This window comes from Diplotaxodon limnothrissa, linkage group LG8, assembly GCF_057381915.1.
Source record: "Diplotaxodon limnothrissa isolate DT_005_m linkage group LG8, D_limnothrissa_male_GT1.1, whole genome shotgun sequence".
Classification (NCBI taxonomy): Eukaryota; Metazoa; Chordata; class Actinopteri; order Cichliformes; family Cichlidae; genus Diplotaxodon; species Diplotaxodon limnothrissa.
In genome coordinates, this window is record NC_140603.1 from 16,772,715 (window position 1) to 16,791,414 (window position 18,700).

At 40.7% G+C, this 18,700-nt stretch overlaps 1 protein-coding gene across 1 annotated transcript; it reads left to right on the forward strand.

Annotated features, from left to right (window-relative positions):
• The first annotated feature begins 4,920 nt into the window (after nucleotides 1-4,920).
• LOC146626663 (protein FAM117A-like) lies at nucleotides 4,921-14,292 on the forward strand. Its single transcript, XM_085360718.1, has 8 exons — nucleotides 4,921-5,606; nucleotides 6,432-6,577; nucleotides 8,425-8,520; nucleotides 8,866-8,982; nucleotides 9,685-9,813; nucleotides 10,012-10,198; nucleotides 12,223-12,382; nucleotides 13,276-14,292. Exons 1-8 carry the CDS (start codon nucleotides 5,288-5,290, stop codon nucleotides 13,562-13,564), a joined length of 1,443 nt encoding a protein of 480 aa, XP_085216844.1. The 5' UTR covers nucleotides 4,921-5,287; the 3' UTR covers nucleotides 13,565-14,292.
• The last annotated feature ends 4,408 nt before the right edge of the window (nucleotides 14,293-18,700 follow it).

Here is an 18,700-nt window from a genome sequence, read left to right on the forward strand (position 1 = left end):
TATCCCCTGATTTATATAATTACTAAGTACTTTTGCATGAATTGTTCTTTTAGCTTCTGAGTTCTCCCAAATATTTTGTAGCACCATAAGGTTGACAAATCTGATCTCTGATAAAATTTGGACATCATGATATCGTGTTACCTAGACTTTCCTGCACATATTGTCCATGATCTGACTGCACTTAGACTACACCTATCCAGTGACATGTTGATTTTGGCATAATGGGTTGTTTTAATACTCAGACACAAATGGGGAAAAAGAACGTACATATCATAAAAAAGAATCTGGTCCTTAGCAGGTCTTAAAACTGGGTATATACAACCTCATGTTAAACCCACAGCAGGTTACTAGCAATAACAAAAAACTTTTTTCAATGAAAATTAAGGAAAACAAATCTTTTTTTCACAGTCAGTCGCTCCCCAATCTCAACAACAGACCAATGACCATTTCACTGCAACCAATCAAAAGCACACTAAGTGATCAGACACCATTAATGAGTTCCACACCTAATTAGTTTTACTGTAGCCCATGAAAAACAGAGACCAGGCTGAATAAAATCAATAGGATTTGTAACAAGGAAGCAAGCATATATTCAAGAAATGGACAGACAAACAAAAAAGACAAAAAGAACAAAAAAAAAAATGCCCGGTCCATCCCAAAGGAAGCAACCATTGTCCATACAGGCTCACTTGCCAGGATGGACCACTCAAAAAAAACCCAACAAATCAAAACAATACCCCATGCCTGGAACAGCTAGTGGATCACTGCTGCTCTGGTAAATCAATCTACGCCCTTGGCACCTTCACTTCCAAAGGTGCACAGGTTAGTGTTCCTCCACCTGCACACCTGATCCCGACTCACAAAACACATCTGTAACCCCCTGTAGTTGCTTGAATATATGCACAAAACTTCTAATTAAGGCACCTCCTCTGTTTTCCTTCAATACCAGCTGTCACACACAGGTAAACAACTGAAATGCAAAATCAATGTGAAAAACTGAATACACCCTCATGAGTTACCTGCTTTCCACAGGAATTAAGAGGGTAGGTGGCTGCTAATTAATTGCACTTCACTAACTCATCAGCAGTGTGAGCACCTCTACTGCAGTTTGCTGGTCATGAGCATTCAGGCTGTGGACGTGCCGACAAATTCACCTCTTGGTCAGAGAAACTGGAAAAAACCACAGAGCTACATACACTCTACTGTCCTCAGTTTGCATGATAAATGTTAAAGTTCTTTACAGTTAAATTAGAAAAAGATTGAACAAATATGGCTTGTTTGGAAGGATTTCCGGGAGAAAGCTTCTTTTTTCTATAAAGGACAGAGAATAGTCATTTTTTCCTGGTTTGCAGAGTTGAACAAACCACAAGTCTTCTAGAACAATTTCCTTTTAACAGATGAGACCAAAGTGGAGATGTTTGACCATAATGCACACTGGCACGTTTAGTGAAAACCAAACACAGCATATCAGTACAAACACCTTATGCCAACTGTTAAACACAGTGGCGGAGGGGTGATGATCTGGGCTTGTTTTGATTTAAAATTGGAAAAATTGGTGTACTTTCATTTTCACACTCCCTCCACATAAGCTGATATCACAGCTGATTATTTTACTAAAGGTCCAAGAAGCCTCCCTGTCATCACCCTCGTCCCCCTTTGGCCTGGGTCACGCTTTGTTCTCATGTCTTACCCTTGAGACCTGACTTTGTGAAGCATGACATCGCCTCTCTTTAAATTAGTTTGAGATAGCTCACATGAGGTCAAAGGTTAGGCTCATTTATTCATTAACACAGACAAATACACAGAGCTGAGCAAACAGGAGCTGGAAGTCCTTTGGTAAATGTTGGAAAAGCATTACGTGGAAGACGCATTCCAGGTCGACATACTGTCCAATTAACTCCCAGGCTGTAAATGAATGGATGCCTGTGGGGTGGTGCTACGCTGTGTTTAGTTATTTGTCTTTGTCTTTGGTGGTTTTGTGAGAGTGACATTAATTGCTGGAATTTATACTAGACAGATGAGCATGCTGTAAACACATGGTTTAACGCTTCATCTTTCTGTGATAAAGCCCTCTTAGTCCCATTCTGGTGTCCCGGCAAGCAAATGTGTTATCTAAGCACGGGGACAGGGTCCCGTGTAAGACACGCATGTTTCAGGACAGTTAGCTTTTGCAGAGGGCGCCGGATGGTGAGTCTTACACTGCTCTGGCTTCTAAAAGTGGCATTTTGTTATCTCAGTCCTCTTCTTCTGTCCCACCATCGGCACTCCCTTTTTACACAGTCAGGATATTTATCTTCCACAATGCACACTGTCTCATATACGCACACACATACGCACCCACACCACCCATAACCACTTCACAGTCCACCCAGATGGTGCACACACACCCAGCTGGGCCTCAGGATTGCATGAAGGGGAAATTAGTCTACAAATAAACAAATGTATGAAGTTGATGATGAAATATTTAGATGACCGCTCCGGGGGGAGTTTGCATGTTCTAGCTCATTTAGTGCAGATAACATGGACTTTATACCAGAGAGAGCTCTGCGAACCATGTCACACTGTTGGAATTTGTTTATATTTCTCCTACGTTTATTCATCCATTGGTGTTGGTGCATTTCTTTTTTTTTACATTGTGTGTATTTAAAAACAATCTCTTGAAAGTTTTCTTTAATTAGCCAAGTCTTGCTTTTTTGGTCAAATAACATTATTGGTAAAGGCTAATGCAGCGTAGACCCCAGAGAAGTGCTGCTGTAAGAAAGAAACTAGCAAATTCGCATGAGGTTTATGATTTTTACATATGATAAATTAAGGAAATCAAGGATGTTACAGCAATATTATTTTATTGTTGTACTGCAATGAAGCAAACCAGTGGAGGAGAACACAAATATGTCAAAATAACATGAAAATCAGAGCTTCAGGGAACAGAAACAATGACTCTAATGTATGTGCATAATGACCGATCAAATAACAGCATGATCTTAGACAGGCCCTACAGTTTCTCTCAGCTAAATACCGGCCATTTTTTCTTCCAGTAGAGCGAACGGTGGTGATTGTCGCTGCTGTCTGCATTCCACCTGATCCCAGGGTTTAGCAGGAATTCCTGCGAAACAGACTGCAGCTTCACCCTGATGGCATCAGACAACCCTCAGCTCAGTACTTCTTGGATTCATTTACATGTGTACTGCCTGATTAGGGCAGAAAATACATTTGATCATGTTTATTCAAATATCACTAGCTGCCCGATGCGCCGCCCAGCGTAGGAGGAACTAAGTGTGTAATTCAAATATCAAGCATTCATATAAAGCCATACCCCTCCCCCAGTAAGACCAGTCAGACCACGTCTTTCTTCACTCCTGCTTGCACCCCTCTCAGGAGACAACCCCCCCCCCCCCCCCCCCCCCAAAAAACAAAAAACAAAAAAACAAAAAAAACAAAAAGCAAAAACAAAGCCACAACTGAAGACTATTGAAGACTATCAAGCCTGACTTCAGAAAGCCCTCTCATAAATACCGGACTGTTTTGAACACACTGTTTGGGACATATTTGAACATCAGCTGAACACACGGAGTCGGTTCTGTATCAAGTACTGTGCTAATAATACCGCTGCCAGAAAACCTGGATGACAGGGAAGCTCAGGACTGTCTTCAGAGACCGCAGCTCTGACTGTTAGATCAGGTTGCAGAGCTCTGTACAATCCTGCTAGAGCTGAGCTGGAGAGCGGGATAAAAGAGGAAGGTGGAAGATCACCTCATCCACTTGCTACAGGGGCTTTGAGGCCTCACACAGCACTCAGTGTCAGCCTCTCAGTCTCCCCAGACTCCAGAGCCCAGGCAGTCACCTTACAGCAACATCAAGTGAGGCTGGGGCACAGGTCAGTGAACACAAGGAAGGCCTCTGATCCTGACTGGATTCCTGGGAAGGTGCAAACAAGCATGTGCAGATCAGCCATCACAAGCGCTCATCCCAACCTGTGTGAAGTCTGCAACAGTCGTTCCTGTACCCAAACTAATCAGCCACTGACTGTCTCAGTGCTTACCACCCAATAGCACTTACAGCTTTGTCTTTAGTAGTTTTAATATATATTACTTTTTTATATTTACAGTGTAAATGACTACATGTTTGCGCTTGATTTCTCTTTGCATCTGAAGGTGGAGCTGCTCTGCAGTGACATTATTCACGGTATAATGAAAACTACAATAAAATTTACATAATTTGGAGGAGTGAGAAGCAACTATGTACATTTCAGTGGCCCTCCCATAGGCGTACTTTACATTATTATTTCCATTTTGTGTTATTTTATACTTCTACTTCACTTGGAGCCAATTATTTTCTTTCATTAATGAGCTACTTTTATTTTTTGGGAGCTGTAGATATAGTAGTGCTGCAATGACTCTAAGTACTTCAACACATTTTCTTTTCAGCTTTTATGCCATTTGAATCAATGGCCTTATTTTTACAACAGCAGGTGTAATAACAAACGAATGTTGCTCTTAATTAAGAGAGTGCTCTGTAGATCTTTCTACACAAGTAATGTTTACTTGCTAGGCCAGAAAAGCCACTAGCATGGCCCTTTAATACATGTAAACTACTGCAGCAGCTTTAAAGTATGCTGATTCATGTGTCAAGGTATAGCTACAATAGTCGGTTTTCTCCTTTAAAAAGGTTTAAATTTGTTTTTAAAACACGAATTTAACATTAAAAAATAAGCTAACCTCAGATATGAATTTGGGGGCGGGGACACCAAACTTTATGGGCCTAAATATGAGGGATTGATGGCGCACTGACAAATAGAATTGAAATCTGAGGCTTCCCGACCAATCAAAAAGTGAGATCTGGGAGCAGGGTCCGCCCACACACGTAATTAAATCCACACCAGCGTGGTGCTGGAACTGTTTGGAGTTTGCGTTGAAACAAGAACGCAGAGGGCTAGGGAGCTGTGCTCAGCCTCGCATCCTTCACGGCCACCTTTAAAAAGGAGAGAGAAAACAAACACGCTCCAGCCCGACAAGTTGTAATGAAACACACTTTAAAGTTTGCTCGGAAGCCGTGGGAGTTGACGTAAAAGTGACTTTTTGAAACTGGAGCTGCTTCCTCCTTCGACAACGGGGTGAAATATCTCAACATCCTCACAAAGAAACTTTGCTTGCTAGGCTGCTAACTCGCCACACAGCCAGCAGCAAGGAGACCAAAAAAAGTATGCTCAGCGGCGAAGACGAGAACACAAGCTCGTATTGACGTTTTACTGGTCGAGTTATAGTGGTATGTGCTCGGACATGGCCTCTGAATGACTCGCCTTGAGTTTTCTAACGGTTTTTCTTCGAGTAGTCATCACCAGCACCAGAGGAGAAAGAGCCGCTGCTGGTTAACTTTAGCCAGCCACCACCATCACCAGAGCGCCCCCACATCTCTACCAGGCAGGACAGCCACAGCTAATAACAGTCATTTAGAGTTAAGTGGACCCAGATTTGACACTGTAAAGATGTCCGGTCGAAGTGGAGCTGGACACACGAGGGGTGCTGCTTTGGGTCCACAGCCGCTGAAGGCAACTGTCCCATATCAGCTGGCCAGCAAACCGAGACCCAACAGGATAGATGGGAAGCCAGGTATGAGCTCAACACCTTTTTCCACCTTATCCTTTCAAGTTTAAGACCTCACGTAGTGTCACGATAGGTGTAGAAAGCTGGGTGCGAGTTTCTGCAGTCCTGCGCAGTTGCAGAGCAGCTTTATCTGCTAGTTGCCCAGTAGGGCATTTGCAGACTTTAGATAAGATGTTCAAACTTGTGATAGCAAATTCTCAGTAAAAGAGGGCAAGTTGGTAGCCGGATCCAAGCATAATATAAACTGTCTTAATTAGTAACACGAGCTATAAAATATGTTTTTGTGTGTGTGTGTGTGTGTGTGTGTGTGTGTGTGTGTGTGTGTGTTTTAAGGGAAACTTTGCTACTTCTATATTAAAGTATTCAAAATCTGTAGTTATATTTTCGAAATTTAAAAAATGATAAAATATATTTTATAATTTCTTCTTGTCAATCAAACTGACTATTTGGTGTTTATAGGGTAATATCCAGATATTGGTAGCCCCAAATATAAAACTATTTAAGTATTTTTAGCGTCTTAAAGAGCATTTTTGTCCATTTTTAAGAGACCCTACTGTCTTTTTTGTATCATGTGTAGATGGCTGTGACATGAAGTCTCTTGATGCTTACTGTCAGTACGTTAAAACCTTTAAAATAGATTTAAAGGCCAGTGTGTGTGAAAAGTAGCATTACATGTGTGGCTTTCTGATGTGAAGGTGAAAATGATGCAATGCGTTTAAAATAAGTGTCTGCCACTACAATGCTGCAAGTTTCCTGAGGAAAAACCGATTAGTGTGGATTATTTTTAAGCTTTTTATAAATAATAAGAAAATATCTCTGCGAAACTGACAGCTAGAAAGGCCAGATCCCACCAGCTGAGCCCAGGCATGAGGCGGACGATGTCCCTGGACGCCATCATCGGGCCATACCTGCAAGGACACTGGCCCAAAGAACCAGAAGGCCCGAGCTGTGTACCCCGCCAGGACAAATCCACCCAGGTCAGCGCCACAGGGAATAATGCTTTCAAGTGTGGGAATTATGAGTGTCAGAAAAATGAATGGAATGGCATTTATCAATGATGCTTCCTCAATTTAGAGCTTTTTTTTTTTTGCTTTTTTTTTTTATGTTTCTCAGTTTTGTTTTTGGGTTTTTTTTGGGGGGGGGTGGGGGGATAGAGGTTAGGTCACATCACAAGATTAGCTTGCACTTTTTGCAGCGAAATAAGTTGCTCTGAGGTTGAGGGAGGGTGGGGGTAGGGGGGTGTCCGGTGCTTGCACAGCGATTACAGAGTGAGAACTACAGCCGCGACAACAGTCCCCGAAGTCAGCTGACGAGGCCTTTTTGGCTGCACCCATCCTCTCTGCTCCGTGCAGGCACTCGCCACTGCACTTTGGTTGCCCACATCCTCCCTCCCTCCCTCCGTCTTTGTTTTTCAGTTTCTCCTGCTCTTTAGCTCGTCTGCAAGTTTGACAAGTCTGTGGGTGTGGATGGTGCGATGTGGCTGCATGTTGGCCTTTTAAGCATGAGACGTTGATCTGTACTAAGTGTGAAACCAATGATTAAAATATGTGAAGTGTTGCTGTAATATTTCATGTTAAACGTGACCTGTTTAACGTGAAATATTACAGCATGATTTATGCAATTGCTGTTGGCTTGTGTGGTGCTTTGGCTCTACTGAGGAGATGTGAGAAGTAAAATCATGAAAGAGAGCTCCACGTTGCTAGCCACATGTTTTTGATGGTGCCTTCAGGTGACAGCAGACCATATGTGGACTTGGGATGGCAAAGCTGCGCACCTCCATTGTGCAACCATGGCTGCTGCTTAAAGCAGAATCTGCTGCGTTTTAGGTCATTTGCTACACAGAGAGAAGGATTATGGGTATGCACTTGATGCAGATGCGCTCTTGCAGTCCTACAAAAAAGCAATCTCCTGTAGACTGTCAGGAAAGGTGCTGTAAATTGCCTAAGAAGTGAGCTTAGACAGAAAGGGACAGACGGTGAAGTTTATCAGATGGGAAGGAGTAAAAAAAAAAAAAACAACAACTAACCAGTGACCAAAAAAGCCAACTGTGGCTGCAGTGGACAGTTTTCACTTCAATACAAAACATTTCTTCCTGTGTTACGAGTTCGATCTACTCCGCGGCAGGGGCTAAGCTAAGTAACAGCAGAACCCAGAAGAGTAGCCCCCCCCAAACAAGTTATTCCGTATAATTCTGACACTGCCCCCTGGTGTCAGTACACAGTTAAAACATGAAAGCAGGTCTGCAGCTTGAGGTGCAACTTATCATCCAGCTAAGTACACAGTATCACAGATCGTAGTTGGTCCGCCCTCTTGCACTATGCCATTTAAATGCAGCTAATGATTTGTGCAATGATGGAAAAATAACAGCGAATTACCACTGAAGAAGCAGAAGCTGTGTGATGTCTGCGCTGCCTGCTTTTACAGTTCTGGGTTGCTGGAATTTATTATCTTGTGCTGTGAATACTGTGTGAAATATTTTCTCATGAGATGTTTTATCACACTTGTGACGTGCATCTGGAAACAAATGGCATATGTAATGGTCTCTAATTGTGTCTGGCTTGCACTGAAGGCAAAGAAACCACGAAGTATTATAAGAAATGCAAATTTTGAAAATGGCCTCAATCTGTAATTAATGATTGAGTCATTGCTTTAAGTACATAAAGAAACTGTACACAAGGCTCTATAGCTTTCCCTTCATTTTGCATATATGATCATATGACAGCTTTAGACCAAACCCTAAAAATACTTAATAAAATGCATATTAAAGACATGTGATTGCATATGAAGAACATCAGTTCTCATGGCTGCTTTCTTCCCACCGCAGACCCCAGACTCATGGTCCGATAGATCCCACAGCCGGCGAGGAAGCAGCAGCCACAAGCGATCAGCATCATGGGGCAGTGCTGAGCATCTGCGAGAGGTCAGTTCAACTTTTGATTGCGCAACATGCATTTGTAATGCCTGGATTTGCTAAACTTGACCCTTTTTTTTTTTTTTTTTTTTTAAATTAAAAAGGGCAAGTTCTTGAAAAAGTCTTGACTTTTATTGACATTGTTGAGCAACAGGAGACTGAGGTAATCTGCAACGTTCCCCTTTTTATACTTTTTAACGAAGCCTCACTTCTCATGATCTCACTGAACATTGAGCCAACATAAAAAACATAATAAAATCCTTGTTTGTTGATACTAAGCGTTCGACATGTGGGATTAAAGGACTTCCTTTGTGTGTTTGCACGTAGAGGTTGATTAACATGTGTTTGTTTCAGATCACTAAACTAAAACAACAACTGCAGCAGTGCAGCAAACCTGCAGTCTCGGGGGCACATGACAAAGACCGTCAGCGGGGCTATCCTCAGGGGGGCCGTAGCCTTGGAGCTGCTCAGGTACCTTAGCATCAGCAGACACAAGCACACTGAATGAGTTACTTGAGGTTTTAGTGCAGATGTCTCTAGAAGTAAATTTAGGTGTATTTGTTTTTTCTTCTGTACCGTATATGGACACCTGTCACTGATTTACATTCACAAGAGCGCATTACTAAGCTATGCAGGTCTCTGCAGGAAGTGAATGAAATAAAACACTGAGGAAACAGGAAGATCACTACATCATGCTAGCTTCTGCTTTTCAGATTGTAATGCACGGTTCTGCTTTTTCAGCACAGCTGGTGTGTGGTCCCACACTCCACTGGGCTGTGGTGATTTTTTTTTTTTTTTTTTTTTTTTTTTTCTCAAATAAACCAAAGTGGTGATGAGACAGCCCCATTCAGTTTATGAAAACACTTGTTAGTTTGATTATCAGCATTGAGCTTGCTGGATTTTTGAGATGTCTGAAGCAAATGACTTTTTGAATGCCTGTGTGCTCTCAAAAAATAAGAAAGTTTCCATTTTCTTTGTTGCTTTTTTGTTGTTGTATTTTTAATGGTAACAATTAAAAAAAAAAAAGTACATTTAGCCTGATGTTTTTGGAAAATATGGAAATAAAAGAAGCTGAAGGGAACTCTTAAAAAAAAACAAAAAAAAAAAAACGTCCTGGTGTTTGGCTCTTAGGAGTAGTGCAATAAAATTGTGTTCACTTGTTTATGTGCTCAGACTCAGCCTATTCCCATCCCCCCTGCTCCCCTGTCTACACTGGTCCCTCCCCTGCGCTGCAGCGTGGAGGGCCTCAACCAGGAGCTGGAAGGCATGTTCATCAGCCAGTCACTACATCCATTACAGAGGGTAATTATCACCTACAGAGCCCACACATGCTTGTTTACACAACATGGACATGTGAAGATGTTTAGGCATTGTTTTATTTGCAAAGAAAGGCGGGTTTCAGAGGTGGCACATGTAGTTTTCTGCTGAAGTAAAACTTCTGCGTTGGCCGATTTTCGTTTAATTAAACGTTCTAAAACGTGCAGTTTCCTGTCTCGACAGCTGCTCGAGGTTCCAGATGGTCATCGGGCTCCGGTGCCTCTGCAGAGCTGCAGCAGTGGATCTCAGAGCGATCCCCCCACCACGCCCCCGCCATCGTCATCCTCCACCTCCTCCTCACCCTCCTCCTCTCCCAACGACATCTGCACCTCTCAGCCCAACTCAGATGCTCCTCCAGACCTGCACCAAGGTTAGTTTGTCAGACATTTTAGATAAGAATTTAAATTTTTATAATGGTGAGAACAAACGTGAAAGTATTGATTTGCTGACCACTTTATTAGGTATTAGGTAGGTATTAGGTATTAATTACCTTAATTGTTCATGGCATAAATTCAGTGAGGTGCTGGAAACATTCCTCACATTTCGGTCCACATTGACGTGACGTGTTAAACACATCAGGGGATGGTACACTGGTATTTAAGAGCTGAAAATGGTCATGAGCAGTACTTGGGTAGTCTGTTGTATTTAAACAATGCTCAGTTGATACCAAGGGGTCCAAAGTGTGGCACAGAAATATTCCCCCTACACCAACCGGCATGTTGTTACATCATACATGCAATGGATCCACACCCTGCCATCTGAATCGAGACTCTTCAGACCTGGCAAGGTTTTGTTGGGTTTTAAAAAAAAAACAAAAAACCATTTATTGTCCATTTCTGGTGAGGCTGTGTGAGGTGTAGCCTCAGTTTTACTGTTCTTAGCTGCCAGGAGTGGCACCCGGTGTGGCCTTCTGCTGTTGTAGCTCCACTCTAACATGTTGTGCATTCAGAAATGTTCTTCTGCATACTTTGGTTGCTTGAGTTACTTTTGCCTTGCTATGTCCTCAAACCAGTCTTGACCATTCTCCTGATATTGAGGTGTTTTACCCCAGAGAAGCTCTAATCACTGGTTGTTTTCTCATTTTCAGACCATTCTTTGTAAACTCTACAGATGGTTCTGTAGGAAATTTCAATAAATCAACAGTTTTCAAATTACTCAGACCAACCCATCCAGCTAGAACAACCCTGCCACATTAAAGTCACTTAAACTCAACTTTGTTTCTCATTCTGCTGTTTGAACGTCAGCAGGTCATCTTGCCTAAATGCACTGAGCTGCTGCCTTGAGATTTGCTGATTAGATAACTGCATTGATGAGCAGTTAAACTGTGTGTTTTTAAAAAGTGTCTGGTAAGTGTATTTCTAGCAGACGCATGTAGACATAAAATTGCAGCACTGATGTATAACTTTGTGGCGGTTTCAGTAACGCAATTCAGCTCTGCCAAAAATATGTCTGCAAAATGCAAATATGGCATGACATGTGTTCTTTATATTCACCATGGAAGTTATTGGTTTTTTTGGTGTTGGCTTGATGGACTAAAGAGTTGTAGTTGTCTTAGTTTATAGTAAGTTTCCCTCTCACTTATAATTTCTTTATAGGTTCTTTCTGACATTGATCATGGACTTGGCAAGGAACATATGAATTAGGTGGCATCTCTAGCTGAGACCTTGAAATTTGACTTCCTTTAGTTGTGCATCAGGAAATTTATAAATAGATTTCTAAATGTCAAAAGAATGCAAACTGCTATTAAGGTTTTAATTTCTTTTCAGTCCTTTGTTTATTCTTCAAATTGAATCTCAATTTGGGGAACATGGGTGAAGTGAAACCCTATCAATAAATGCCTAAGTGATTGTTAGGGAGTCTGTCCCATCCCCCCCAAAATCCTGTGTTTGTAATGTACTGCGTGCCAGAAAATTATTACTTGATGATCATCACCACATTGTCTGCACGAGCCTTTGAGTCCAGAAAGGACTTCAGACATAACACAGTGTATCTAGGCTTGGAAAGGATGGGCTCTAGCTGAAAACTTCATAATGCTCTAGCTGAAAACTTCATAATGTTGATCAGTCATAGCCAGAAACCAAGCTGAAGACAGTTTGAGAGAAAATGACAAGACATTGTTAAGGGGGTGAGGTTGATAAGAAGTGAGTAAACTGTTCCTGCCCCTCAGAACATTCAAAATAAATGTGTGTGTGTGTGTGTGTGTGTATATGTGTGTGTGTATATATATGTGTGTGTGTGTGTATATATGTGTGTGTGTGTGTGTGTGTGTGTATATATATATATATATATATATATATATATATATATATATATATATATATATATATATATATATATATATATATATATATTTATTTTACACATACACACAAATGTTTTCTCTCCTATTTTCAGGCTCAACAGACAGTGGGCTTCTGTCTCCATTCCCCTCCCAGAATGAGGCTGACCTTTCTCCTCTCCTGAACGCCTCATCTCCCGGGCCCAACAAAAGCTGCTGCTTCCAGAGAAAACCTCCAGAGGGCTGTGAAAGGGTGAGAGTGTGGGAGGAGATCAGGTAGGTTTTTATTCATTTTGCTTTGTTTGCATGCTAGAGGGAGACAGATGAATCACCTCTGGATAATGAAATATAATTAGACAAATACTGTATACTCCCTGTCATTTAACACGGTCAGCATGTAGATGCCCCCTGGTGGTCACATTTAAAAAATAAACACTAGAAAAACAAACTAATTCAGTGTCTTTACCCAAAGTTGAATGTGATTTCCTGCATGACGTCATAGTTTTTAGTTGAGTCAGAGTTTACCTTGTACTCTGTTAGAGTGAGTTAGTGGCATTAACTGTAGATGTAAGAACAGTCCCCCCTCAAAGCAGTTTGTTTGTTCAGCTTGGGAGTTTTGTTCTGCCAAACAGACAAGTTGATGATGTTGCAACACTTCATGTTGTCAGCACTAAAGCATTCGAAGTCCTCCTTGTTTTTAACTTGGTCTGAATCTTACAGTGTGAAATTACTAGTCGTTACTCATTAAAAGGAATCAACAATTACAAAACTCTGTTGCCTGGTATTTTAGTTTTTCTTTTCTAGTGGGTCTGTGACTTCTAGGGGAAAATTTTGGCTTGAGTAAAGCCTCGTGCATGTTGACATGTAAGCACAAGCAGCGACTACAAAGATCAGGGATGTCAAACTCATTTTACATTGTGAGCTGCATACAAGTCACTCTGATCTTAAGTTTGCTGGACCAGTGAAACTTCCCTTTCTGTCAGTGAAAAGAAGTTTAACCACATTTAATCCCAGAGATATCTTAACATTTAAAAAAAAGAAGTGCAGAGTCAACATTATGTCTCAATTTTTCCACATGATAAAGAAATCTGACTGTGTGCACTGAATGTAACCAAACTTTTTGCATCACTTTTATGGACATAAGTTTTTCTTCTCCTTTTCTTCTTTAGCTCTCCACAGAAACCCACGATGGCCCTCATCTCCTCCTGCCCCGACCCCAACAAGGTAAACTTCACCCCCTATGGGGGTTCAGCCTTTTGCCCAGTCAGCCTCCCTAAGCCCCTGCTCCCCTCCATGGACATGTTTTTCAGAAGCTTTGGCTCTCCAGCAAGCAACTGCTTGAACCAGGGAACAAGCTCCTGTCAGATGGTCTCCTCTAACACCTGGGCTGTTCGTCCAGATCCTCCTGCAGCCACCACTGTGATGGGAGAAAGTTCTGGAGAGGGGCTAGCTTTATAAAAACGGCTCCAGGTCGTTTATTTGGAAATGAACAGAGTGGTCTGGGACAGATGTCTAGATTTCTTTTTCTTTTCTTTTTTTCTTTTCTTTTTTAAATCGTAGCTCATTCTTTTGCCACACAGGTACAAACAAATAACATTGTTGCCCTTTTCAGCCATGCGATGGCATCACTAATGTTCATTAGAGCTTCATTGAGACTTGTGCACCCCTGCAAAAGACTTGAATTTATATTTCCAGCATCAACTCTAGTTGAGAGCAATCATAGTTTTAAAGGCTTAAATCTTGCACAACCACAAATGGGTCATCTGTTTGTGCTGCTGGAGCTTCCCCTACAACACAACACTGCTGCAGAGAGCTGCTTTTGAATTAGGCATAGCAAAAAATGCTTATGGGAGGAATAATTGAGTGTTTATACAAACTAGTAACGGATAAAGTGCTGTTTATGTGCTGCTTGTTGTTATCTAGGATGCTCTGTAGTGAGCTGATCAGCAAAAAATAAATAAATGCATGCGAGCCATTGTAATCAGGTATTCACTCGTCATGTTGAAAGTGATGGATAAATGTTAGCAAATCTGAGACTTTCAGATGCAGCGAGATTAAAGGAAACCACTGGATGTCTGAAAAGGGCTTGATGTTGAAGGTTATTGAGAAAATGAGTCACAATGCAAAGGAGAGTGCTCTGAGTTTCCTTAATTGCAACACTTCTAAACTAAACAAATTTAGTTCTGTTATTACCCAAAGATATTTACATTTGTCTTAGCCAAAAATAATTGAGACACTGTGCTGTCTTACAGCAGCACTGCTCACTTATTTTTCTGTAAACTTTCACTTGATTTGTTTGACTGACTGCTCACTTCCTGCACAGTTATTTCCTCAAAGACGCCACAACAGTAACTTTGTTGATACTGTTCCTTATTTTTAAACTGCATCTGTTTAATTATTTTTTTCATCTTATCAAAGATATTTATCTGCTGTTCACTTATTTCCTTGCACCAGTCACTAGTGTACGAAGCGTGACAAATCAGTGGGTACTTTGTTTTTACCTGATTTAAAGGACAACATGAAATGACATTTTGGTTGTTGTAAAGGGAATTTTGTAGATGTAGAAGTTCAGGTAGCGTCAGCACCTAATGGCTTCATCACATGCATTCTTGCTTTACGAGTAGTACTTTTTTAAAATGTCTTGTTTACTTGCAAAAAAGGGTTGCATGTTGTTTATTGACGTTCTAGATCTGTGCCTGATGGTACGTTTTAGTTTTGAGGTTTCACTGCCTAGTTGACTACCTAACCAGTTTTAGTGGTATAGACTTGTCGTCCTCAGTTTCCCTGATCATTTTGTTCTGCCAAGCTGACAAGTTAACGATCATATAGTTTTATTTTCTCGCAGACATGTTTGCACAAGTTGAACTACTACTTTTGAGTCGCAATTCTTATTTTTATACTCACTTTTGTACTTGGTTGTATATGTATGTGTAGTGATGTCTGTTTTTTACCCTTTTTCCCCAAATACCTGCTACATAAGCTAAAAAGGAAAAAAAAAAAAAGACCCTTGTCATTTTTAGTTTTGTTCTGTCAGGCAAATGTCACATGTATCGGGTGGATTTTTATGCACTTCCAGCAGAGGGTGTTACAGAGGAGAGGTTTCCTCCATAATTTAGCCTCTGATAGTTCTGTTTGCATGTGAACTGAAAGTTGACTATTTTGATCTTTTGACTAATATCTCCTAGTTTTAGCATCTTGATGAAATGCTGATGGACTGAAATATTCTTATTCCAAATAATCAAAGATTTTTTTCTTTCCCCGGTTGTGGATACTGGGAATGTTATCTCAGGTTCTGTGTTTTGTCTACATAAATACATGATGCTAGCATGTCTTCTGTGTTTATTACATTAATTTTAGCATTTTAGCTCTTAGTGCTTTGTTTTGAATTCACCACACAATCTATGCAGCCATGGTGTTAAAGAGCAGACCTATTGGTGTGAAGTCCCGTGCGTATACTGCCAAGTTTTCATTTCTCCTACAATTAAGAAGCTACTTTCAAACCTTGTGCATTCATCTAGTCATACTGGAATATTTGTTTCTAAATTGGGTAAAAGAAAACACTAGAAAATCTTATAATGGTACCGTGTGTCATTATGTCACCATATACTGTAATCTTCACTATTTTCTGGGGCAGGGGAATTGACAACTGCCTGACTAAGACGTGTAATTTCCTCTTGTCTTGAGTCACATTGATTTCTTCAGTCCTTACCTTTGACTCACCACAATGCTTCTCAGTTTTGTTTTGTTTTGTTTTGTTTTTTCCCAGAAAGCTGATTATTGGTGGCACAAACATTAAAGTTTCAGCAGTTTGGTTCATTGTCTCAAGATACAGTGCTCAGCATAAATGAGTGCACCCCTTTACATTTGTCAGAAAACCTTTAGTTTCCTTTCAGAATCAACATTTTCTATGAGATACTATAATACAAAAATACTCCCACAAATGTGGGCCATTGATTGCAAACAAGATTTGTTAATTTGTTAGGAAAATCCTCTTTTTTTTCTTTTTTTTTTTGTGTGTGTGTGCAGACTCATTCAAGCCCATGTTGCAAAAATGAGTACACCCCAATTATAGTCTAAGGAGAAAAGCCACACTTAAGACTACAAAATTCGAATTACCAGGCATTCAACCAAAGGTGAGTCTAATGATTCATTTACGAGGTGTCCAGCAGACAGGTGACCATAAAAGGGCATTACTTAACAAGGAAAAGCCCTTCCCATTTCATACTGCCAGCAATGGCTCCACATGGAAGAGAAATGTCACAAAATCTGAGAAAGGAAATAATTTCTTTACACAAAAAAGGTGAGGGCTACAAGATCAGCAAAGGTTTACATATCAGTCAAAATACTGTAGCAAAAGTGATCACAAAATGTAACAAAGATTGAAGCGCAACCATCTTAGACATCCAGGCCGTCCACAAAAGTTAACATCTCAATGGGAGCGTCTCCTGATGAGAAGGAAGGGTTGAAGAAATCACCATGCAAGTTCACTGCAGTTCGCTAAAGCAGTAGAAAGCCAAACTGGAGTGACCGTTTCCCGTGACACCATACGGCATACACTGCAGAGGAATGGCATGCATAGGTATCGTCCATGAAGGAAGTCTCTCCTAAAGCCCATGCACAAAAAAGCACGCCTAGAATTTGCTAGGGCCCATGCTGAAAAAGATGAAGACTACTGGGACTCTATACTCTGGAGTGATGAGACAAAGATCACTGTTTTTGGAACTAATGGTTTCAAAACTGTATGGTGTCATAAACGTGAGGATTTCAAAGACAAATGCATGGTGCCTACAGTGAAACATGGTGGTGGCAGTGTCCTTATGTGGGCCTGCATGAGTGCTGCTGGTGTTGGGGAGCTGCATTTCATTGATGGTATCATGAACTCAACAATGTACTGCTCTATTCTGAAGAAGAAGATGCTGCCATCACTCCGTGCACTTGGTCGTCATCCACTTTTCCAACACGACAATGATCCAAAACACACATCTAAAGCTACTGCTGCATTTCTGAGGAAGGACAGGGTGAAGATGATTGAATGGCCAAGTATTTCTCCTGATCTGAACCCAATTGAACACCTGTGGGGAATTCTGAAGCGGCAAATTGAGCATCACTCTCCATCCAGCATCCAGGCTCTAAAAGAGGTTATTCTTGAAGAATGGAAAAAGATAATGTTGCAATATGTCGCAACTTGTTCATTCTGTGACTTGATGCTGTCCTTGAAAATCACGGTGGTCATACAAAATACTAGATGTAGTAGTTTGTGTTGCGGGGTGTATTCATTTTTGCTTCATCCAATTTTAGTAAAACTGAAGATTTTGTGATCTAAGTTATATTATTAACCTTAATTTCATGTTATGGAGTTAAACAAGTGTTCAATAAAACTCAGTCGTGTGAAAATTTTGGAAATTGTTCTTTTGTTCATTGAGCTACTGATTTAATTTGTGCTTTTTGAAGGGAGTGTACTCATTTATGCTGAGCACTGTATCTGAATGTCTACATGCACAGAGTTGCTGTCATGTAATTTCCTCATTACATATTTGGTTAGTAAACAATTGAACAGGTGTGCCTGAAGAAGTCACTGATAATATATACTTTGTAAACCGATCTTTTCATGAGCTTTGCTCGGCATCTGTCACAGAACTGAAAGTGAAACCATTCTGAGCAGTTTGTGACCTTTTTATTTAAACTTTTTAAGGATGTTTAATGTAACTGTAAATCTAACCTGAACCAGATAACCTCAGACAAACTGTAAACACTTCCAAATCCCATCGCAGCTAGATAAAACAGCATCACGTGCTGATACTGTCATGGTCCTGGGTCGGTGACCCAGCGCTTTAAGTTTATTATTATCATTTTCCAATTTATTATCATGATTATTATTATTGTTTGAGTTCTACGTGTTATATTCGGTCTGCCTCTGAGTCTGCGTCTGTATCTGTCTATCTATGGTGTCACCCCGTCTGTTTGTGAATCTGTCTGCTTAGTTCAATGTCTTGTCTGGTTCCATGTGTCTGAGTTTCCTGTTTTATTGTGAAGGTCTGTGTCGTATGTGAGTGTGCTCAGTTTACGTTTCCCCTGTCTCGTCAGCTGTGATTTCTCCCAGGTGTGTTCCCCTCCTGTCTCTCATCCCTTGATTACTGCCATCTGTGTATTTAAGCCCTGTGTTTCTCTGTGTCAGTGTCGCGTCGTACCCTCAACTTGCTGTGTGTTTGTAATGTCCTGTCCTCCAGCACCTCGGTTTAGAGTTTTGTCTTTGTAAGTTTTATTTCGTGAATCATTCCTCCAGCAATAAAGCTGCGTTTTCAGTTTATTCCCATCTCCAAGAGTCCTGCTATTTTGGGTCCACCACTTCTGCTTGCCTGCCACACAGCCAACCATGACAGATACTTCTCTTAGTTAGTCATTTCCTCTCTCTCTCTCTCTCTCTCTCTCTCTCTCTCTCTCTCTCTATATATATATATATATATAGATATATATATATAGATATAGATATATATATATATAGATATAGATATATATAGATATATATATAGATATATATAGATATAGATATAGATATATATATAGATATATATAGATAGATATATATCTATATAT

Excerpts from the sequence above, each read along its gene's own strand:
- LOC146626663 (XM_085360718.1), top strand. The coding sequence starts at position 5,288 with ATGACTCGCCTTGAGTTTTCTAACGGTTTTTCTTCGAGTAGTCATCAC. Across the intron at positions 8,983-9,684 it reads GTAGCCTTGGAGCTGCTCAG|ACTCAGCCTATTCCCATCCC; the intron begins GTACCTTAGCAT and ends TTATGTGCTCAG. Across the intron at positions 12,383-13,275 it reads AGAGTGTGGGAGGAGATCAG|CTCTCCACAGAAACCCACGA; the intron begins GTAGGTTTTTAT and ends TTTCTTCTTTAG.